At 33.9% G+C, this 25,091-nt stretch overlaps 2 protein-coding genes and 1 long non-coding RNA gene across 5 annotated transcripts; 2 read left to right on the top strand and 1 right to left on the bottom strand.

Moving 5' to 3' along the window:
• Positions 1-434: 434 nt before the first annotated feature.
• On the top strand, positions 435-4,165 carry LOC124837456 (uncharacterized). 3 transcript variants are annotated; one of them, XM_047312819.2, is made up of 7 exons: positions 435-575; positions 884-1,236; positions 1,575-1,732; positions 1,820-1,900; positions 2,200-2,275; positions 2,379-2,459; positions 3,843-4,165. In XM_047312819.2, the coding sequence occupies exons 2-7, from the start codon at positions 903-905 to the stop codon at positions 3,995-3,997; spliced, it is 885 nt and encodes a 294-aa protein (XP_047168775.1). In that variant the 5' UTR covers positions 435-575; positions 884-902; the 3' UTR covers positions 3,998-4,165. The 3 variants fall into 3 exon arrangements, with proteins under 3 accessions (XP_047168775.1, XP_047168773.1, XP_047168774.1); XM_047312817.2 differs by having other exon boundaries at positions 3,825-4,165; XM_047312818.2 differs by having other exon boundaries at positions 451-575; positions 889-1,236; positions 3,825-4,165.
• A 1,611-nt stretch (positions 4,166-5,776) lies between these two features.
• Positions 5,777-8,554, top strand: LOC124837451 (protein GAMETE EXPRESSED 1-like). The gene is made up of 6 exons (XM_047312813.2): positions 5,777-6,649; positions 6,744-7,331; positions 7,411-7,537; positions 7,615-7,801; positions 7,881-8,028; positions 8,109-8,554. The coding sequence occupies exons 1-6, from the start codon at positions 6,171-6,173 to the stop codon at positions 8,359-8,361; spliced, it is 1,782 nt and encodes a 593-aa protein (XP_047168769.1). The 5' UTR covers positions 5,777-6,170; the 3' UTR covers positions 8,362-8,554.
• Positions 8,555-18,047: 9,493 nt separating this feature from the next.
• On the bottom strand, positions 18,048-24,916 carry LOC148191106 (uncharacterized). Its single transcript, XR_015783123.1, has 3 exons — positions 24,617-24,916; positions 18,559-18,777; positions 18,048-18,460 (listed from the first exon to the last, which is right to left on the bottom strand). It is a non-coding gene; the product is annotated as an uncharacterized LOC148191106 (long non-coding RNA).
• Positions 24,917-25,091: the final 175 nt, after the last annotated feature.

Here is a 25,091-nt window from a genome sequence, read left to right as displayed (position 1 = left end):
AATAATTTAGAAGATTAAGAATTCAAATACTAATTTTCAAAAGCTTAATTCCGCAAATTTTAATTAAAAAAGTAACCGAAGTTATCTTAAATAAGACTGCTTCCTTTAAAAGAAAGTCTGATGATAATTATTTACTGGTACGATTCAAATTGTTGGAAAATTTTAGAATCGTATATATTACTCCTTTTACATTTAAATTTATTTATCTATTCTGAATTACGACTTACTTTAATATTTAATTCCCGTATAAGAAATTTTCCTTTTTCTCGTCAATCCATAACTTTTAAACAAATAAAATAAAAGTGAACCAAACAAACATCCAAATTTAAAGTTATCCCAATTTGGTTAATTTGATAATATAGAAAATAGTGCCTAAAAATAAAGATAGTATGAAAAATTGCACCACCGTAGAGAGAGAGCCAGAAGGTTCTAGTTTCATAATCGACGTGTCCTTCTCTTAGTGTTGCGTCTATACTATATAAATTGGCCCCTTTATTACAAAGTTTCATGTCATAGGATTTCCCGTTCTTCGTTATTCTTCTCACCCTCAATTCAATTCAAATTCTATTCCTCAGGTAACAACATCTCAACATTTTTTTTTGTGCATTCAAAGATTTTCACTGCAACAACTTGAAGTTTTGATATCCCTTTTGTTTATTCTTTATAAGCCACATTTCTCATTCTCTATAGGTGACAACGATTTCATCAAGAAATATTACGAGACATGCAAAATTGTTGTTTGTGATTGCTTTTTATAATTCATGTTTCTTCAGTATTGTTTCGGAGTTACGAGCATTGTATGCTACTGTTGGTATAAGGTTATTGTTCGAGTTTTTGGATGACCTTTTTGATTGCTCATTTGATGTGTTTTTGTTTTGTGAAGATTAGATTAGATACAGAAGATGCAGAAGGGTAGAGAAGTTCGGGATGGTATTTTTGAACCAAGAGGGTTTGGAGATTTTGGTGGGTTTGGATTTCACGAAAGAATGATGCCGAGTCTTTTTGGAGGCAGGGACCCATTTGACGATCCCTTCTTCAGAGACCCTTTTGATAGCTTGTTTGGTTCAAATTCTGCATCGAGAGCAATGCAAAATCCAAACAGAGAAAAAGGAGTAGTTATAGAAGAGTTAGACTCTGATGATTGCCCTCAAGATGGAGACAATGATTTTGATCAGAAAAAATCTAGATCAACCGTGGAACCATCGGTTGAGCATCCAGATGATGATGATGTTAGTGGTACGTTCTCTTTTTTGTTTTTATTGTATTTTCTATTTTATGATTGTTAGGTGTTTTAAGGTTTAGTTGCAGTCACCTTCTCGATTGTCACATTGCATGATATTATGAAAATTTGTCCACGTTTTGATCAATGTGACCACAATTGTGATTGTGTTGTTGTTACAAAACCTTTATTTTGAACTGAAATCGTGGTTGTACACAGCTTTTTAAAGCTTTGGATATTTCGATTCCCTGAGCTTGTTGTTTAATACCTGGTCCTAGGAGGAGGGTTATGTTTGGACAAACATTTCTTTTATTTGCTTTACTCATATGTAATTGTTTTGTTTGATTCGTTGCAGAAAGGAAGAACAGTGATGTAACATACAAGAATGACCATTACAAGACCAAACCCTCAAAGGCTAACAAATTTTCTTTTCAGAGTAGCAGAGTAACTTATGGTGGAATAGATGGTGCATATTATACTTCTACTAGAACCAGAAAGATGGGGGCTAATGGGGTATGGGATTTTGTGTTAGTGTCACTTGTTAGGATTATTATTGCCATTTGTAGTATTGTTTGCTTTAACTTTATCTTTGTGAATCAGGTGGTAATGGAGGAGAACAAAGAAGCTGACTCAACAACAGGCCAAGCAACACATCGGATTAGCAGAGGAATCCATGACAAGGTGTGTATATTTGATTGATCTAAGAATGCACCTTTAGTGTATGTTGCAACAAATGTCAATGTTAAAGGTACACAAAAAAAGTAGTAAAACATTATGTGTGAAGTGAACTTGAAGGAGGCTCATAATTGTTATGATTGTTTTTTCTTCAATCAAGAAAAACAAAATCTCCTTTTAGAAAAGATAATGAAATTATAGTTTGGTCTTTGTTCTCTTCTTTAACTTCCCTTTTAGTATCAACGAAAATGTAGAATTTATTTTAACGTAAATGTTAAGCTCGCTTATGCTATATGTACATGTAGGGTCATTCGGTTTTTAGGAAGCTTGACTCAGATGGTAAAGTTGATACAACCCAGACATTGCACAATCTTAATGAAGGTTTGTTCATTGTTTCTATGTGATTATTAGTTTACAATATAAAAAGTTATAGATTTTTTTTTTCCTTTTTTTCAATGCTGATGTGTCTTTTTCGATTCTTCAGATGAACTTGTAGGATTTGAAGAAGCATGGAAAGGAAATAATATGGCACGATTGCCTGGATTTGATGTACATATGAGCGGGGGTAGGATATGATTTATTTCCTAAATATTCTGCTTGATGTATGCTCTATCTAGTTTATTTTTATCATGATCACTTTTGTTTTTAAAAGTAATATTCAATTTCAAAAATATCCTGACATGTATTTGTATTTTGTTGTTCTATGCTTTATATGTGGTTATTTTGGCATGATAATCTGTGGAAGAAAAAATATGTGGACCTAATTTACACTGCAATTTGTCATTCAAAACAGAGAGTGTAGGATTTGATGAGCTTATACAATTATATAGATGTTAACCACTAAAACGACATCTTAAATGAATTCTTTTAGTGAAATTTATTGCCAGATTCGTATCCACAGATGATGTTTAATTTAAATTTTCAAAATTCATATAACTGCATTTATGTAAGGTTCCATCCATGAGAAAATAATTAAAGCCTGCATGCACAGATATGGTTTGATAAACTGATTTGTATCTTCTCAAGTTAATTGCCTGAAATATTTTGATAGGTATTACAGACCTATACTAATGCACTGGTTAAACTGTAAAATATAATATAACATTAACTGAGTTTCCTCTTAAGAAAGGACTCACACAGCATACAACTTTCTGGTTATTAGAGAGAACCACACTCTCCCTTCCTAACCTTCACAAGTTACAAAAATAAAAAATAGAAACTGCTAAACTTTCCATTCTGACTTTATATAGAAGTCAGATGCAACCAATAAAGACAAGTAACTACTTTAGAGACAGTTAAAACTGTCTGTCATACAATAAACTAAATCATACAGTTTTACTGTTAACCTTCCCTTTGAACCTATCATATTTCACATCTTACATCCTCTGTATGGACAGAGAAGTCTTCTTAAGCTTCTTTTAAGCAGTTACCTTACTGCAACATAATAATGCTTAGGTATGTTTTTGGTGAAGTAAAATTTTCCATTTTGTTGAGTTGTTTTGGTACAGTTTTATGTTATCTCTCCCACAACTATGAACATATTGGTCTCCTACTTTGTGGGACTTCTAAGGTAACAACAAACTAACAACCTTACTATTGCATTGCGACAAACCAACAACCTTACTATTTTCATAGTTTGCAGACGTATTTGCCACATAAATATTCTAATATGTTCAACTCTACAATGTCAAGTACAGTAAGGTGATAGTGATATAGCAAGCATGTTTAATAACCAGGCTACACATTTGATCGAAGAAATTCATGTTGGTGCATGCTAATCTGAACATACTGTCTATAAATGGGGTGTGCTATTGTGACTCATACTTGATTACAGATAATATTAACCTTTTTACAACATATCTACAATCATTGTTTCATCACTACCGATTTTCAACATGACTTGTTTAATTACTAAGTGTCTGAATTTTAGAGCATCACAATGTTGTAGATTCCAGCAATGTGAGGCAGAACAGTAACCAGTCTTGGCCACTGGCATATTTGGAGCCATCTAAAGGAGAGAGGAAATTTCCATCAAACCATGAGGCAGGAAACAGTTCAGCGGGAAGAAGAACAAAAAAAGTTATTAGAATCAATATTGATTGAATATTGGGATTTGGTAGTGGATTTTGCTTCCCTTTCTGTCTGTAAACACAGAATTGAGGTGTGCTTTAGTATCTTCACTAAGAGCATTGTAACTTTGTCTGGTGTTAAACTTCTCTTGTATAATATTAAATTTTAACCATTATTAAATCTCGAAGTTACATGGTAAAATATTATATTAAGCATGCTTTTTTTTTGTGTAATATATATATAAATATAGGTTGAATTAGATTCATATTTAAAGATTCATAAACTAAAGGCATTTGAGTGGTATGAGACTTATTCCACTCGAGGTATATATAGTTCCATCTCATTCCTCATATTATTTCATCTCCTACAAATTATTCAAACTTCTTAACTGATGCAAGTTTTTTTCTAATGGTAAGTTTCTCTTAACATTTGTGAAATCACCACCAATACACAACATAAAGTGAATTTTGAAATATTAAAGATATTATTAAAGAAATACATCCTAAAAGTTACTGTGAGTGAATGTGTAAAAAATATTTAAAGTCACTTTTCATGAGCATATTTAAAGTTGATTTATTTAAATAACTCTTCAAAGTCTCGTGATTTCACTAAATTTTTAACTACGTATTTTCAATTTAACTTTTTAATGGAATCTTATTGTCTTAAAAAGTAAATAAGTATTTACTCTTTAATTTCCATTTCTGTTATATCAACTTGATTTTTTTGGTAAACTATGAAATTTTGCTTGAAAATTATATGAATTTAAGAATTTACTTCACAAATATCGCAATTAAACATATTCCTTTATTTCATTTGAGCTTCCAAATCTTTACGCGCAGTCTACTCAAAGTTAATATTGGTTAATAAACTATTACTTATAGAAAAGTTTTAAAAGTAGTTCAATAATTTAATCCAACAAAAATAGACGCTCTTTAAAATAATTCAATCAATAAGTTATACAAATACATACAGACACACACAAAACACGAACATATTTTTTTTCAAAACTCAGAAAAATCATATCTCTTATATTTGAAATGAAAATTTTCTGGTGAAAGTATGTTTCGAAATTTTGAAGTTTGTGATGAGACACGACTTCGTTCTTAAGAAGTATTGTAACTGTTACTGCCTTTTTGACTAAACGTAGCGTTATATTCTTTTATGTCTTTCCAACGGGAAAGAGTTTTGTCCAATGGTTTCTGTTCATATAAGCTTTTTTATAACTTCATTTTCACAATCTTCCAAACTCCAAACGCACCGTTTTCACGCTTCAGGTTTGTCCCTTCTGTTCGAGAATAACATAATATTATTAATTTACTTGTTAAATAGCCATCAAAATTCAGATTTTAACATCACTTTAGTCGTAGCATAAAAGTATACCACAGATTTTTCTTTAACACTTTCTTGCTTTGCTTTACCAATATGTTTAGAAAATTGTTGATGTTGTTTTACGCAATTCATTAGTAGTTATTTTATTTTAATTGAAGACAATTATGTTAAGTGTTTGATGGTGGATGTTTTCACTTTTTTTTCCTCAGGTATATTTTCGTAGAGAATGATAAGTGTTTGCTTGATACAAACGGTTCCTTTCGTGATGTTAAGTTTTTTTAGAATAATGAATTATCTGAAATTCAAAATGATGACATGTTCTTTGTTTCTTGTGATTTTTTGTTTGAATAAAAGGAAAGTTTCCTGCTTCACTTTGCTTTGTGCCTGCCGACTTTATATTTCTTGGATCCCAAGTTTCTCTTTCCTTATATATCCCTTCATTCATATCCCAAATTAACCTTAAATTATTGCTACACTCAACAAGTTGAAAATAGAGGATATGCAAATCTAGACTTTCCATATAAATTTTTACTCTCTCGTTGTCTCTCCATTTAGTTGTGAAGTGCATATACTGCAATTGAATATAATTAGGAGTAGATAATTTTAGAACCAACCGTCTTAATTCATAGTGTACTGTTACAGCCTTTGTTTCCTTGTCACAGAAAATGTTGTAGTTTTCTGAGCAGAAAACAGCCCTCTGCTTTGTTGGTGAAATTTTATCTTAATTTTGGCATATAAGGAGTGTCTTAGTCTATCAATTTATTTCAATATTCTGAATTTCGCTTCTTATTTTTCTAATGCAACATGGGGTAATTGTTTATGTTGTTTGATGCAGGGTTGTGAAACTTGGACGTAAATTGTATGATTAAATTCTCCTATGGGTGGTGGTGAGAGTCCTCTTCTAGCTGTTATTATTTTGTTGTCATTCTTGCTAAGAAGTGAGTCATGGGGATGGTTTTCATCTTCAAAGGAGACTCCTTCCAGTGGCAGGACCTATTCTGGAGGCAATTTTAGAGGTTCCAGTGCAGAGTTCTCCATTGAGGTCTTCAACGACCAAAAGGGAGTGAAATTAATAGATAATGCTCAGAAGAAAATGATTACCTCAAACTCTTGTTGGCAAAATGCATATCAACATCTTTTTGCTGGGTGTTCTGAGATCTTGGCTGTTGATGAGAAGAGGTCAAGATTAGCTTGGCACCTAAGTGATTGCTTTCAGAGGGATTCTGGAAGATCTCCTTTTCCCCACTGTGACCCCAAAGCTTCTATGGCTTCATGCTTGAGAACTTTAGACGACCTTGCCCATAAGGTTTACCTTGAATTCTACCTTGAAACCAACATCATTTGTTATCAGTTGCAGTTAAGTGAAGTTCCTTTAACCAATCTATATTTTGTTATTTATTTTCTGTGTTTGTCTTGTCTGAACTTGACTAATGTTCTGTACACTTTATAGGGCGTATGCATTCAAACATGAAACTGAGAGACTTGTGACTGAATTAAAAAGTTCAGCCCAGTATGTTGAGGACAAGTTAGATAACATTGAAGAGAAATCAGAACATCTATTACAAGGCTCTCAGAGAATTCATGATTCTCTTGATTTAATTGGCAGCCACACCCAACAAGTAGCTCAAACTGCTAGACATCTGGAAGGCCACATAGATTCTGTGTTGATTCATTCAGAGAATATTTATGAGCAAACTACAAAAATTTCACTATCACAATCACAATTACAAGAAGGTCAAGAGGATATGAAGAGAAGTTTGGAGGATGGGGTAACAATGCTCAAAGAATCTTATAATTATTTGGGAAAAGAAATCGGAAAGTTAAGGGATGAAGCCATTGAGATAGAGAATGAGGTAATTAAAGTTGGAGATGCCATGTCATCAAGGATGAACACTCTGCAAAGCAAAGCTGAAGATATTGGGAATATGGCTGGGCTTTCCTTAGATAAGCAACACCAACTTTTAGATGGACAATCCACAGCACTTGAGTCCCTAAACTCATTGATTCAGTTTCAATCCAAAGCACTAGAAGAGAGCAGGTACACAAGTTAACTCATAAATTTGTATACATTACATGGATTATTTAAGGAAAAAGTTGAGCTTCATCGTGTGTTGCAGGAAAACTCTACAGTATTTTGCTGAATATGGGCATAGACAGCATGAAGAGCTTGTTCAACGTCAGGAACAGATTCAAGGATTTCATGATCGTTTGATGGAAAATTCGAAGTCAATATTGTCATCTCAGGTTTGCAATTTCTTGTAGACTACAGGTTTTTGTGCTTCATGAAGTTTTAACCAAAACTCTCTTTTTCTAATTTACAGGAATCTTTTGAATCAAAGCAGGCTTCCATGTTTGTTGTTTTAGACAGAATTTTTGCTCTGCAAAATGCCTTGTTACTTGAATCAAGAATGATCAAAGCTTTCGTTGTTTATTCCATATCAATCTTTGTCATCTTCATGTTGACTAGTACGAAGCAAACATACAATATGAGACCGTTCCTATATATTGGTATGTACTGACTAGTGCTATTAGTTTATATAAACCTCAAACTATATAATTTTGACTAAATACTATTGGTTCTTTACAGAGCTTTTTGCAACTTTCTTTGTGGAAGTACTCGTTATTCGTTTAACAAGTGACAACATTGAGCACCAAACATGGATAATAAATGTGGCAAGATTATTATTCATGGTAGCCGCTGCGGTTCAACTGCTACATGCCATTTGCACATACAAGTAAATTGATAAACAGTAATAATAAAAATGCTATTTTGAATATAAATTTTGTATCTCAGAATTGTTTGTTAATCATGCAGGGACTATGAAACTCTGAACCATCAAATGCTGTTAACACTGATGAATAAAGTTAACACCATGCAAAACCAAAAAGAATTGTTATGTGACATGGATACTGATTACGAGGATTGGTCTGAATGGATAGATGCTGATTTACCCGATGATGTTAATAGCCTTCATGATCCTGATTACATACCTCCAGAAGATGTTACAGACAATTCAATTACAGCTATGAAAAATTATAACCTTCGCTCTCGCAATCTTTTTCATTGATTGTTACCACTCCATACTAAATTTATTAATCAGTACTTTGAAATGTACTAGTGAACATTACTTTATTCCATTGATTTGTTTCATGATTCTGGATTATGTGTATACTAGTGTTTGTAAAGGTTTTTGTTGTATTTAATATCTTTTGCAAAGATTCTTGTAACTTCGATTTTATGGCTTGAACAGTTTCAAGAAGTTTGTTGGGTGGTACTAAAATCTGGTACCACTACTTTTGTCTTTAAATTTGTGATTTCATATTCCAAATTCATATGCACATCTGAATTCAATTTTAGTATTTAATATTCTAATTACAAAATTTCAAAAATTCATTCAAGTAGAAATTACTATATGAACTAGTTAATGTATAAGGATGTGTGTTTTATCTCTTCCACCACTAATTTTATAGAAATTAGATTTCCTTTTTGTTTTAATAGAGTTAAATATTTTCACAAACCTGCCAACATCATAAGGGCTTCATTGGATGTATCATGACTAAGGTAAGAAGAAAACTTGATATTTCTTCACGAGAAAAATTGCAGGTGAAGTTTTTGTGCACTTACAAACATTATGACAAAAAGAGAAAGCAAACTCACAAATTGAGATTGAAAGAGAGAACAAGGAACGTGCCTTGAGAAGATAAACGAAAAATATTTCCAATCAATGTAAAAAATTGTTACAAAGGGATATAAGCTAATGTCTATATATACAAAGGAAAGGAGAATAACAGAAAATAATAAGTAGTTGAACAGTGAAGCGATGGTAGTTAGGATATGGAGATCAGATAGCCAAGCGATGGAAGGCGGAACAGAGCGATGGAAGGCATAACTGAGTGGTGGAAGATGGAACCGAGTAATGGAAGGCGGAACCGAGCGGTAGAAGGCACAACCGAGTGATGGAAGATGGAACCGAGCGGTGGAAGGCGGAACAGAGTAGAGAACAATGGAACCGAGCGAGGCATGACCATGACCATGACCGAGCGGTAGTGGTTAGGATTTTGAATTCTGACAGCCTCCCCTCAAGCTTGGCATAAATGTCTATGGTGCCAAGCTTGGAATTAATGTGGTGGAACGAAGAAGGAGGAAGCAACTTTGTGAGAATATCAATAAGTTGAAGAGTGGAATGAACACGAAGTAGTTTAACGATTCCTTGTTGGATTTTCTCGTGGATAAGGTGGCAGTCTATCTCAATATGTTTTGTACATTCGTGAAAAACTTGATTAATAGCAATCTTGATGGCAGATTGGTTATCACAGAAGATGGTGGCAGGTTGGGAGAAAGGGAGGTGAAGGTCGCTCATGAGGTGGGTAAGTCATTGAATTTCGCAAACGGTTTGTGCAAGGGCACGATATTCAGCTTCAGAGGAATTACGTGAAACAATGGATTGCTTCTTAGATTTCCATGAAATTGGTGAGTCTCCGAGGTAAACAATATAGCCGGTGGTGGATTTTCGTGAGTCAGGACATCCAGCCCAATCAGAATCGTTGTAAGCCTTTAAGGTAACGTTGCTGGTAGCTTTGAGAATATGCCTTGACCATATGTACTTTTGATGTATCAAAGAATGCGGAAGGCAGCTTGGTGGTGAGCTTGAGTTGGTGAGGCAACATACTGGCTAAGACGGTGAACAACATAGGTGATGTTCGGACGTGTGTTAGTGAGGTAAATGAGGCGCCCAATCACGTGGCGGAAGACAGTAGGGTCGTTAAGTGGCTGTCCTTTGGAAGAAATTTTTGTGGAGAAATTCATGGGCGTGCTAACGGGGGCAGCAACGAGCATCCCAGTTTCGCTGAGAAGATCGAGTGCATACTTGCGCTTTGATAGATGAATTCCTGCAGAGTTACAAGCAACCTCGAAAACCCAAGAAGTAAGACAAGTTACCCATATTTTTTATTTTGAAATTTTCATTTATCAGAGTAGTAATATTATCAATTGCATGCATATTATTGCCAGTAAGGATAATATCATCAACATAGATTAATAAGATGGTGATTGTGTCACCATTGTGATGAGTAAATAAAGAGTGGTCACCAGATGTTTGAGTAAATTTATGAGAGAGAAGGAAAGAGGACAACTTATCATACCATTATCTGTTTGCTTGTTTCAAGCCATAGAGAGATTTGTGTAGGAGACACACTTGATTTGGAGCGGAAAGAGTGATACCTGGTGGGGGTTGCATGTAGACTTCTTCGTTTAAATCACCGTGCAAAATTGTTGACATCTAGTTGTCTTAGATGTCAATTCTTTGCAGCCGGTAGGGATAGGATTAACCGAACGGTAGTAAGTTTAACAATTGGTGAGAAAGTGTCAAAGTAATCAATACCTTCTAATTGTGTATACCCTTTGGCGACGAGACGAGCCTTGAATCTTTCAATTGTGCCATCGGGTTTCTGCTTGGTTTTATAGACCCACTTACAGTCGATGGCTTTCTTGTGAGGAGGGAGAGTAGTGAGAGTCCAAGTCTTGTTCTGAGCGAGGGTAGTGAGTTCTTCCTTCATTGCTTCTCGCCAATTTGCATGTTGCATGGCCTCCTTGTAATCCTGGGGATCAACAAGACTATCTAGAGAAAAAATGAAGGATTTATAGGCAGGAGATAATCTGTCAAAAGTCAAAACACTATCAATAGGGTATTTAGTGTTTGTGGTGCTGTAGGAAGATATTTGGAAATCTTTTAGGTATGCAGGGGGTTTTCTAACTCTAGTGGTCTGTCTAGGGGTGTGAGGTTCATTTTTTGCATTATCCTAGGCATGGTTATCAATTTTGGGCAGATTATGAGTGTGAACAATAGGGTGAATGTTATCATTGATGAGTCAATGTTTTCTTGACTTCACTTAGTTTATTGTACCAGATTTAATTATGGAATTGTGCTTTATTTCCCCATTTTTGCTAATTGTGCTTGATTTGACCAAAAATTCTTATTTTAATTAATTTGAATTATCTGAGGCTAATTATTTGCATTATTAATTGTAGGGAAATTGTTGGATAATATTTTCGGACTTAAAGCGAAATGCCACATCAATTATATTTTAAGCTAAAATGAAAGAGGAGGTGTGGATTTCAATTATGGGAGTGCACACGGAGAGGCAGCAGCAACACGACCCACACTTGGAAGCACGTCCATGAGATGTCACGCTTTAGAGAAGGCCCAAGGTAATTAGCACTGCAGCTCGCGCATCCAGAGGCCTTCACATTGAAGAAATTGTTGAATTAGCAATTGGCTTGGTGCACACAGCAGCTGCCACGACCCGGAGAGGAAACACGACCCAACAATAGCACTCAGCTATCTTCACGCGGACTCACATGGAAGTGGTGTGTGCATGGAGAGAAAGGGTGTGACGGGCAGCAACAACGTGATGCAACGTCCAAGAGCACGCTGGCAGTAGGCTGGAGCAAGCACGTCACGGGCTTGGATTCACGCGTCCAGCAAGAGAGAAAGGGTGTGACAAGCAGCAGCGTCTGGGAGGTGTGCTTGGGAATAAAAAAAAAGAGAAGAAGGCAGCAGGGAGCTCAAGTCTCCACGGGTCATTCAACCACTTATTAGGATCAGCCGCCACCTAAAAGGGGGATCACAATATATTATCGTGGGAAGGGCAGTGGATATTCATGGAGGGTTATGGTTGATTTCTTTTCTTCGTTTGAAATAGGAGCAGGAGAGGGACGTTACGGAAATGAGAGTCGAATTGGGAGGAAAGATAGGCGGTGATGTCCAGTAGGATTTAATCTTCTTTCATTTTAAAGGAAGACATTTTATATTTGCTTGAGAGGAGCAGTCGCTGATAACAGTTGAAAAACTGTTATCTTCATGCTTAAAATTGATACTAAAAGCAACCTTTAACACTAAGAAACTAGCTTGAAATCATGCTTTTGGTCATATTTTTAGAAATAAGAGAGTTGGACAGGTTTATGCTTGATTTCAGTGTTTTTATGCAGGTTTTAAGGTGAATTTGGTGAAAGAAGTGAAGAAGGATAGAGATGGAATCAGAAAAGACATCAAAAAGTGCAAAAGGAGAAGCCGCAACTGCCGCTCAGCGGCAGTTTACCGCTGAGCGACACTCAGGCAGTCACGTTGGCTCCGCTGAGGGGTGCAAAAGGCCGTTGAGGGGAGAAAAACAACTCACGCACTTACCGCTGAGCGGCACTATTTTGGGCTTGGGCCTAATTTTCTGTATTTTTAGAATAGTATATAAGCTTTAGGACGTCTTAGGGTTTGTATCTTTGGCTGAGACGAAGCAAACACTCTCTTTCCACCCCTTGAAGGAAGATCTTGGATGCTCAGGCTACCTCCTCCTCTTTCTAGGGTTCTATCTTTCTTTCATTCATTATTGTTCATCTAGTTTCACCATGAATATGGTGAACTTAACCTTGTATTGTTGTTGGGGAATCAATGTAGTTTTGTGAAACTCTCATATATGGAATTTATTTTAAACGTCTTAAGATATATGCTTTCTTTCATCTTTAGCTAGGGTTTTTCCTCTTTGCTTATTGCTTGCTTTGTTTAACTCATTCATTGCCATGATTATTGATTTTGTCGATACGGGAACGTACGGGAAAGTCTAGATCCGGGGAATTTCTCCCAATAGCATATTGGTTGCCTTTAAGCTCCTGCACTTTAAGAACTAATTACTAGGAATGCTAGGAATTGTATGAACTCGTAATTAAGGATAGGCCTTCTTGCAAGGTAATTTAGAGAGTGGCATTAGCATTGATGATAAGAATGATGAATTCCTAAAAGTATATGAGAGTGGATAAGATGAAATTGATAACCCCAACAACATACTCATCCATCTAATTCATTAAAGTGTTTGTATTCCTCTTTTCCATTGATCAACTTCATGCATACATGTTTAATTACTGTCTTTTGCATTTAAACCCTACAATCAATTGTTAACAAGTCTTAAATAATCAACAAATCATATAGCTAACTAGGCCGTGAGTCCTTTGGGAAAACGATACTTGGTCTTACCTAGTTTTATTACTTGATACGATTCGGTCACACTTGCCGATTGTTAAACAAGTTTGTGGCGCCGTTTTTCGGTGTTCATAAATTTGTCATCAGCCGCCAGCCTGGGAGGACCTAGCGGAGGACGTGTCGTGTGAGAAGGGGTCTCGGTCACAACTATTGTTGTCACGTCCATAAGGGAGAGCTTCTAAGATTTTATTTTCTAGTAGCTTCAAACCTGCATCGAAAATCAATGGGATGTTAATTATATTGGAATACATTTCTATTTTAGCCTAAAGCATATTTTCTTATTCATTTATTGCATTTAAGTTCATCACGGAAGTTGCTTCTCGCTGCTTCCAATTACTCCAGCACCTTTGCTTTGCTTCTTTAATTCCAGCCACATAGTGATTATGCTGACACATTGTTTTAAATTAATGGAAGATGCGTGTGATGATTTTTCTGCTGCAATCCAATTTATTCACGCTTCTTTGGCATTTCATTTTACTTCCAAGTTACATTTCATTTGATTCATTAGCCTAAGCGATGCATTTAATAGAATTGGATGCATTGTGCCTCAAACTAGTGACGCGTTGCATTTTAAAAGAATTATATGTGTTTTTCCTTGAATGCGTTTTCACATTTATCTTGCATCTCATTGCATTTAAATTAATTCCAGCAATTGAAATTCAATTCCAGCTATACGGTGTTTCTAAGCTACAATGCACTTAGTTTAAGCGAAGAAATTTTCTTTTTCTAAGTGGTTCAAGCAATGTGCATTTCATGTTTAGCCATTTTTTTTATTTTATTATTTGTTGCATTTTCTGGTTTTGTTGCGTTTAGACGGTTCAGTCTCTGATTGTGCCGTTTGGCTTGTCTTCGTTTCCTGTCCGTTTAGTTTATGGTTTTCGTTTACTATGATGTTTATTTTGTTCGACTTCTTTATCTTCTTGCATTTCCAATTTCCTCATTTGCTTTAGAGACCGTTTAGTCTCAATGTAGAACCGTTCGGTCATCTGTTGGACCGTTCATTCTTCATGCTTTGTTCGTTTATTTCAATGCTTTCAATTATGTTCGATCGTGTTTAATTCCCAGTTTTAATTTAGTTCGTTTCTAATCACAAAAACACTTTCAAAACCCCTCACTTCGTGTTGACCTGATTCTCGAACCACAGTTTGGTCCTTGAGAGACGACCTAGGAGTCACTTCCTAGCACTATACTGCATTTTAATGCACATCAAATTTGATGGGCCGCGACAGCCGCATCAATCATCATCATAAACAAGTTTGGTATTGTGTAAAGGCAGAGAAAAAGGAATGTCAGTAGCATAATCATGAGTAATATCAGGAAATTCAGATTCAACAAAAATAACATTTCGAGAAATTTTAATATCATGGGTGGTGAGATCATATGTACTGTAACCTTTTGTAGTGGGGTGCAGACCAAGAAAGAGACTAGGTTTGGAATGGGGATCAAGTTTCTTCCTATTGGCTTGAAGGGTGCTAACATAACAAAGGCAACCAAAGATGGATTTGCTCCAAGCGTGATAGTTGGTAGATTCAAGGAGAGGGGAAACGAGAGAGAGAGCAGGGCTTTCACTAGGATGTAGGTAGAGGAAACTAGAGTATTGGTCATGGACATCCGTCATTGTGCAGGAAGCCTGTGAAAAAAAAATGAACAAAGAAGGCAGAAAGAAGACCAAGAAAAAGAAAGAAAGAAAAAAAAATAGAAGGGGTGAGAGTGGCGCAACAGAGCTCTTCAATCGAAGAGCTCTGATACCATCACGAGAAAAGCTGCAGGCGAAGCTGCTGTGCACTTACAAACATTATGACAAAAAGAGAAAGCAAACTCACAAATTGAGATAGAGAGAGAGAGAACAGGGAACGCGCCTTGAGAAGATAAACGAAAAATATTTCTAATCAATGTAAAAAAGTGTTACAAAGAGATATGAGTTAATGCTTATATATACAGAGGAAAGGAGAATAACAGAAAACAATAAGCAATTGAACAGTGAAGCGATGGTAGTTAGGATGGAGATCAGATAACCGAACGATGGAAGGCGGAACCGACCGGTGGAAGGCAAAACTATTAGTTAAGATGAGATGTTATTGGATTATTATAGTAAAACTCATTTATCTTACATAACCAATACAAAATTAATTCAAATATTTATAAAATATTATATAATGGAGTTGGATTATAAAATGTTATATATAATATGTTTTAATGTTAATAACTTATTTTCTCATGTGTTTGGTGTGAATTATGTACACATTAGTAAAAAAATAAGGATTTTAACTCACCAATTTGACATCGGTTTCGTCGCAATCGAAGCATAAAATGATGCGGTGTCATTTTTGTAATTATCGCAAACATATATATTTCGGTTCAAAACGAATCGAGGTCAAAAGGGGTTTACGACCTCGGTTGTTTAGAGAACTGAGGTATAAAATAACTGAAATTTTTTTATAGACTTTATGCATCGACCGAGGCGATAGAGAGTCATTGCCTCGTTAAAAAAATAACTGAGGTAATAACATAACTAATTTTTTTTATAGACTTTAGGCAGCGGTTCTTTATAGAACTGAGACGGTAGAGGCTTATTGCTTTGGTTAAAAAAATAACCAAGGTAATAACATGTGTTTAGAGGCATTTTTAGACATAAGCAATCTTCTATGCCACTGCTCTCTCTCGCCTTCGATTTTGCGACCACCATCTTCAACATTTCTACCAATTTTTCTTTCATTTTTCGTTGATTAAGTGCTTAGGAATGATTTTATTTCATTTTAATCGATTGATTTTGCGCACAAGTGCTTTTCGAATAGACGCTTTGGGATGTTCATTTCGTTTCGTTTCAACCCCAAACTCACCTTCAAGGTTAGTTTCGTTTTAGGGTTTTCATGTTTCGTTTGGTTGTTTGTTGGACAACGTTTTGTGTGCAGTGTTTTCTGGACAACGTTTCATGTTTTCTATTTTCCCGACAAATAGAAAACAACATTTTTTGGACAGTGTTTTTGTGTGCAGGTTTGTTTATGTGTTTTTTTTATGTGTTTCTAGTATAATGTAATATAGTTTATGTGATCTGAAATAGTTACAAAAACAATCAAATTTTTTTAAGAAATAACATACTTTAGACAACACTTCTAGTAAAAATCGAGGCAAAAAAGGGTCTATTGATTTGGTTTTGGATCCAACCGAGGTAATAGACCCAATTTTTTTTTACTTTACAGCTTCGGGTTTTTTTGAACTGAGGCAAAATTCTAAGCTTTTTGTCTCAGTTTTTGAACCGAGGCCAAAAGTATCAACTTTTTACCTCATTTGAATATATCATAGTTCTGCAACCGTTGTCGTAAAGCCAAAACAACCGAGACAATATCCTTTCGTTGCACTAGTGACACTACAAGGAGAATATCTGGAAGAGGAGAAAATTTTTATTTTGATTTATCTTTTGTAAATATTGGCATTTATATATTTGAGTAACTTTATATTTACATTTTGTATGAACATAAGCTTTGTAAAAACTTTCTCGTGAATTATAATATATATTATTGATAGTTTAAATTTTAGAGGGTTATAAATTTTGATTGAGTTAATGTATATTATGTTGGATATTGGATGCCTTGTGATTACATATATGGGATGGTATGTTGAATAAGTCTATTATTTAAGATATTAAGAACAAAACCTATTATTGAAAGAAGATATATTTGTTTCCCTCATAATCTAAATCATGTAAAGTAAAACACTAAATGATAAGAAATATTAAGAGTTTGACACTGTTGGACCACAACTTTAGTTGACAGTTATGTGTGCAATGAACTCACCTTGGCCTATTAAGTTAAGCTTTGTAGACCAAATATGTTTGAAACAGATCAAATATTAGTCTTTCAGAAGTCATGCTTAATACAAGTCTTAAAAAAAATTATATTTCTGATGTTTGACATATTATATTTATTTTAAGTTTAGATGTATTTATATATCTAAAATATTTTAGAATGCATTAAATATAATTTGTTGGACTTACACTAATATTTAAATATGTTATTGTTGCTGGTAGAGATAAGGGTTTGAAAGATCTAAAATAAACTTAAGCATGTAGTCATTTTATTTACTAATAAAATAATAATTTGTTAAAATGTATCATAATTTTAATTAAATTTTATTTTTTATTTTTTTTATGTAAAATTATTTATTAATTTGTCGTAATTAATTTCATTTAACTTTTTTTTAATAGATAATAAGATCAGTATGCTTAATTTTTGTTTAGACTTTATTGATCTTAAATAAGTTTTTATTATTTTTAGTTCTGAAAAACTCATTTCAACTAAAGTAATTAGTATTGTTAACATTCACTACATCTGCAATTTTAGTAGGGTTTTTTTTCAAAGTTATTGGGGAAAAGCTGTGTCACAAAGGTTCCGGCGGTTTTCTGTGAATTTCCAAGGGTTTTGGGAACCGTCGAAACTAACTGGGGTTCCTTAAAACCGCCCCTATTACCCGGGATTGTTGGGAAACTGCCAACATTTACTGGGTTTTGCAAACTGTCCCTTTTCCAGGGTTTTCTACAGAACCGCCGGAACTAACCGGGGTTCTACAAACCGCCGGAAATGCATACAGATCTTTTTATTTTGGGTTGAAATTGAGAATTTCTTAATTCTGATGCATCAGAGACCTATCTAGCAGTGTAGTGGTTTATGCCAATAAAATCAAATTAATTAATAAACAATCTGGAATGCTTCTTTGTAAATTTTGGATAATCTCCTTTTGTTAATGGATCCATAAACCTTCAATGGAACAAGTTTGTTTTCAGAGAATGGCACACTCCAAACAAAATTCAATGTTATGCCATTTTGAATTCTCTACACAGTTTTGCTATAAAAAAATTAAAGACAAAGATGTTCAATACTAAAAATTAAATAAAAAGATGTCTAAGGTTCTTCTTCTTCATTACATTTATCGTTTGGCACACTTCCTTGATCAGATACCCACAATATAACATAATAGTTAGTCGGTTATATATTTAAAAAAAGATCATACAAATAAATTTAGCAATTATTACCGATGATGGTTGAAATGTAGCAAGCTGTGAAGGCAATTGACTCGGATAATTTTGCAACAATAATGATATCACTGCCTTCATTTCATTGACTTGTGTTGTCAATGAAGATACCTTTAAAAGAAGAAATTATTTAAAAAGTAAGAAAAATGATATCTAAGAAGTTGATCATAAAAAGAAGAAACCAAGTCATCGATAAAATATTCATTAACCTGAGTTTGTAATTCAACATTAGAAGTAGAAGTTGAAGATGATCCACCATGAGAAGGATCATGGACTCCAAAGACTTTAGATGGGCAAGGACCCAAACCTAAACCGCGAACGCGTCCACAATGCTCTTTGATTCCTAAAGTATGAGTCAATGAATCTGAACTGGATATTTCTTTTGATTGAGTCGATGATATTGTAGATTCATATCCTTCAATTTTTTCCTACATACAACATTTAATAAAATAGTGAAATCATCTAAATCAGATAAAACAATTCACCCAATTTCATTATTAGTAGATATACAATTATCAATACACAAACAATTTGATTCTAAGTCCAAACAGAAACAACACCAGATTCAAGAGTTGGGATTCTAATTTCCAGAACCAGATTTCAATGGGCTATTTTTACTACACTATCAGAAGACTTTTACTTCAATTTTCTTTGGTTCAAACAGAAACAACGTGAAAGGTTTAGTCTTTGAACCCCATAGAAGAGAACATAACAGAGGTTGATTCGATTTGCAAAGGAGAAAAAAAAAACAGGGAGTGGGGGGCCTGATTTGTATGCTGGCACAGAAAGAGAAAAAAAAATTCTTAAAAGTTGATGGAAGTGAAGTGAGGTGAAATGACATGGGAATCAGTGTATTTTTCTTTTTCTTTTGTTTTCACTGCAGCTTTTGAACTAAATTTCAGTGGGTCTGAATCCATCTACTAAAATATTTTGGGAACATTTGAATGAAATTAATGACAAGTGTAAGAAATGAATATGATATGAAGTAATGAAATGAGAAATGAATGTTGGGAAAGTGGGGGTTGAAGTTGGACCGAATACAAGAAAGCCACATATTCTCTCAGGCTTGGAGACGCACGCCTTCAGCTTTTCAGAAACAGTAAACGCTAACCACCACTAACTCTTTTCCTCTGCCTCCCCATTTTTTTCCATACTCTCCCCACTCATTATTAACTTCACTACCCTAAGATAACTTCTCTGTACTCCTTTTTCCACCAATCATCATAAATTCCAATCCTTCAACTTTTTCTATCTCTCTTCTTTCCTTCTAACCAAAATTATTCATCTTTCTTTTATTTATCTGCTATGCTAACTTCAACTACCCTATTTTTTTAACGATAACAAACATTTCCTTTTATATATTAACATTTGATTATAAAGTTCATTTTCATATTACATCTATAAATTTCATATTTGTTGCACTAAACTGTTGTTATACATACGTAACAGGAATAAAACTTATTCCAATTTCTCTTGCCTCATCACTAACAAAAGTTTCATTGGTCTTCTTATGGGTAGTTATCCAGACTTTTCCTCTACTAACTTTGTGCCCACGCTCTCTTTCCTATGAAAATGGACGAATGCACAATAAGTAAGTATGTCATAAATATAATGAGAAATAGAAAGCTCAAGAACAATAACATTTAACCATTTGTCCATTAAAACAACCTATGTTCATGCCAAGAGGATTGAAAGGTTAGAATAAGTGACGGTATTCAACGAAACACTACATAAGATGAATTTACTAAACTGGTTATAAAACTAAATAGTACTAAATTTATGGAATTGAAGAATTCAAAACTAAGTAGTCCCTGCTTAGTTATGAAATTTGTCTATGTCACTCTAAACAGTCCCATATGTTAGTTTCGGTTATTATTGCAGAAATGGATATATTAATAAAAAAAGTTGTATTCATTTCTCATCTCTGTATGTAAGGGGAGTTTGACATTTTAGTAATACTAACACATAAGAATGAGTCCAATATCAAACAACTATCCTGAAAAATTTTCATTAACAATTAAGATCAAATACAAAATTTATCGTGTCATTTTTATTCGCACAAAATAGTAACATGGTATATATACTCGTGTTTCTTGACAATTTAGGTAAGACGAAAAACACACAGTATGAAAAAAAAACACTAAGGAAATGACAAGATGTATAAAGACAAGACAATGGAAAGACCACCCCCATGTCAAATAACCACTAAGGACAGAACATATGGGGGCATATTGGGAGTGTTGATTTGATAGTTAAACATGCATGCTGTTTCCTCTCTCGTCATATGGTCTACTTATGAATTTAACACAGCTGAACCACCAAACTCTAAAACAACAAAAGATGTTAGTCAGTCGCCATTGCCAATAGATATGTCATAAAAGTGATGGCTTGGTTGATTAATTTCTAGATGCAATAGAGATGTCTACATAATGCATTTTTTGTGGTAAATTCTTCATATTTAAATCACTTATTTGTAATATTTCTATGTATACATTAATAGAAGACCAATGTTCTATTACATGTAAAGTCATTTAACTTTACGCTCTTATTCGATATAGCTGAGAGCAGAATATCTAAGAAACTTCTGTAACCGTGTTGTGCATGTCTTTTGATATTTAATTTATGTAAGGGCCTTGTAGGAATATTTTACTATGTCATTGCCAACATTTATGAATTACATATTTATATATATATATTTAAAGTTCTGAAAAATGATTGTATAAGGATTACTTTCAGATATTTTGCAAAATTTATGAGTAAAAGTGAAGTTATTTTTAAAGCAAGGCAACTAATGCAGCAAAGTTTGTCTCATGGAGCATCTAGTCCAAAATTGTCCAAAATGCTAGAAGTATTGCTGGAGCATTTCAGTAAGTATTATTCTGTTTTTCAAAAGGTGTTGGTATTTGCTAGTACCTTCTTACGGTATTGTTATGTAAAGAAAGTTTTGAATTCTTGAGGCAAATGACATTGGTCTTAGTTCTCACAACATATTATACCCAATAAGACCAAGCTGTGACTGAATATTAACTGTGCAACCAGCTAACGGAAGTAGGGAATTTAATGTAAATTTACAGCGATTTTCCTTTTACTTTTGAATGCTTTAAATTCCAATGAAGAGACTAGTTATGAGTTTTAAAATGGTGTTCGGTATGCTTCTTTTAGATTGATCTAGGGGTGTTTAGAAGAGCTTCTATGAAGAAAATAGAGAGTATACACCCTTGGAATAATATTTACTTGTGTATGGTGTTGTATAATGATATGATAATGTTCTTATAAAATTTGAAGTATTCAAAGCTACATGCTATAATCCTAATGAAATAAAGAAACAAATCATCAAATATTATAAAACTAATTTTAAGAGAAAATTTTCAATATACTCTAAAATATTCAAAGTTAAAATATTGATATTATAAGATATCCCAACAGTGTGTTTAGGATGCTATTTATCCTTTATGATTTGGGCAGTTTTATTATGCCATGGCCTCAAGGCTGAGTATTTTTTGGAGGTTAGAAGATATGTTTCTTTGCCTTTTGGATTTCTTTTTTTCCTTTTCTAAAATAGCTATTTTGTTATAAAACTGAATTTGATTTTGAATTCTTTACTGTTTCAAGACAGTCTTAAATATTTTGGAATAAAATTTCAGTCATTTGCTTCTGGTTGAATCTTGATTTGATTTTTTTTTTCTAATAAATTTCCATCACACTCTTTAATGGATGCATTATGCATACAATGAATTCACTTGGATGTGGTTAATAAACTATCATTATACTGATAAGATGATGGATGACTTCTTTGGATGTGGTTGCAGAAACCCATGATCCACAAAGCTCCAGGGTAATTATCTTCTCCAATTACAGAGAAAGTGTCAAGTAAAGTTAATTTGAATTATTTAAAATCATATTCTACACAGCTATTGGAAACTTTTAGCCAAATTAAAAAATTTATTGTGTCAATTCAATTCCTTCAGGGATATAATGAATGCACTTGAAGATATTGGGGAATTAGTTAGAGATACTGAGTTTATTGGTCAAACATTCATTATCAATTACAAAATCTGTCATGCCATTTGATTCACACAAAATAGTGATAGTGTATGTAAATTGATTTTAAGCTAATTTCAGTACTAATTTCAAGCTTATATTATATAAACACAGCCAATTTATTTGCTTCCTTCCAGTAGCCAGTTACAAACAGGTTTCTATCATATTTATAGACACACACCAAGCATCATCAATCAAACACTAATCACAGCAAACAAGAATCCCAAGGACTATGCTTAGCTCATATATGCCACATAGTGAATATATGTGACATTCAGCCGCATAAATAAAGGGCACAAAAAAGTAAGCATACGAAATCTCAAACGCCCAATAGTGTGAATATATGTGACAAGACTAATCTTGCCAGGGTGATTGTACAAAGATGATAGAGAGAACAGAGAGGGAACGCCCTAGAAACAACACCAAAAGAAATCCCAATCAACTATTAGACAACTAAGCTAGACATAATACAATATAAAAAGGAATTTTGTAAACCTTTGTTAAGAGAGGCCTAATATAATTGTCTGCTGCTTCTGGAAATTTGTCACCTTGTAAAAAATCTAGTGGTATTCTCTGGCAAATAAAAAGATAAAAAGGAAATTTTTTCATTAAATAAACCACACTCCAATAATAACACTCATGTCACTAAGAAATATACAAGTGGAGCACCAAAGCAAGGATTCCTTGATCCGCGTATATCTTCCTAAATTGTTATACAAGAGAAAAAAAAAACAAACACTATGCTCACACACTTATTATACTAATAGATACTAAATCCAAGTTTTCTCAATATATGACATAAAGCAAGAAAAATTGAAAATTCCATCTCATAATAAATTAAATATCATTGAAGCAATATTTGAATGGCTAACCTATTTTCAGAGAAATATTTCATACTGATAACATGGCAGAAATAAGTATGTTATTTTTCTTTTGTTTCGTGTTTGGTACAGTTTAAAGATTGAGAGTGGTCCATCCATGGTCAATGATACTTATTGATTACTATCTGAAGCTATACTTCCCGTGTGAAGTAGAAAAGTGGGAAATGATCAGAAGTTGAAGCATCAAGTTCCTTAGGTATCATATATACATTCTCAATATATAATATGCATATCAGTACTACAATGTCTCCTGCCATGGTAAACCGTATACACGATTCTGAAGTTGAAGCAGGATGGGAACGATCAATTATGGAAATTTTGAGGAGGTGCTGTCCAATAACAGTTTCAAAAACATTTTAATTTCTATTAAAATTAGGATACGACATGCACTGCTTGTCATATAAAAAGAATACAGTGTACACACCGTATCAAACCGAATAGAACCAAGTTCAAAAGAAAAAACAAATTTAAAACTATTCTGCCACTGAATTAAAATCATTCCCCTTGGCCATTTATAATTTCTCTTAAAATTAGGACAAAGCAACCACTGCTTATCGTAATATAATTTCACACAAAACTCTCCTTAAGACATCAGGTAAACAACAGTTTCAGTATCAAACTGAGGCACACAAAAAAATGAGATAAAAAATGAAAAGAAAAAAGAAATATAACTATGAAAAATGAAGACATATATAGAAATTAGGGATGACAAAAAAATCTGCGTCCGTGGATATCCGCAGATAAAATCCACGACGGATAGTTAATACCCGCGGATATTTACTACCCGCAACCCGCGGGTAGCGGATATTTTAATATTCGCTTATAAACGGGTTGGGTGCGGGTATTATACTATCCGTACTCGCGGATACCCACTACCCGAAAAAAATAAAAATAAAAATAAAAATTTAATTTATATTTTATTAAGTTAAATTTAATTAAAATTAACATTAATTTATATTTTACAAGATTAAATTTAATTAAAATTGATTTTAAATTTATATTATATGTTATATATTTTTTGTAATTCTATTTAAATTTTATTTTAATAATTTATTAATTTTTTTTTTAATATTTGCGGGTATTCATGCATACTCACGGGTTTTAAAATACCCGCAAATATTTTTTAAGCGGGTATCCGTGCAGGTAGCGGATGGATTTTTTTTTGTCGGGTCGGGTTGCGGGTAGCACTATCCGTGCCCGACTCGACCTGTTGCCATCCCTAATAGAGATGAATACATACTAGGAAATATTAGGAATGGGAGGCTCAGGCAAGAGGAAAAGAACACAGAGAGAATAATGTGATTGAAGAGATTAGATGAATATTGAAGAGATAAGATGAACATACCAGAGAGGATTTGAGTTTGAGTGTTTGGAAATGGAAGTGATACAAGTCGCCGAAACAGAGTCCTCGCCGCCTCAACCTCGTCGTCTCCACCTCGCCGCCTCGACCTTGCCGCCTCGACCTCGACGCGACTTCGACGCTCAGCCCAAGCAGGAAAAGACAAAGAAAAACGAACACGAAGCAGGGGAAAGATTGTGATGCGAGGAAGGGATTTGGAAGAAAATTTGATGAAGTCAGTGGGGAGATCTCAAAATGGTTTTGATGAAGGCAGAGGGGAAGATTTTGATAAAGGCACGGGGTGAATTAGGTTTAGATATAGGGAATTAGAAATGAAGGTGGGTGAATAACAATATTAAGCACAGCGGAAAAAATTATTCTAAAAAAATATATTTTAGGGACGTTTTGTTAGTAACCGCCAAAAAGTTCTTTTCTAAAAAAAACACTACCTGCGATTTTAAGAATAAACCGCCGAAACTTA

The sequence above is a fragment of the Vigna umbellata genome, chromosome 11 (genome assembly GCF_029865625.1).
Source record: "Vigna umbellata cultivar VRB3 chromosome 11, Vumbellata_1.0, whole genome shotgun sequence".
Lineage (NCBI taxonomy): Eukaryota > Viridiplantae > Streptophyta > Magnoliopsida > Fabales > Fabaceae > Vigna > Vigna umbellata.
This window is presented reverse-complemented; position numbering and strand designations above follow the sequence as displayed.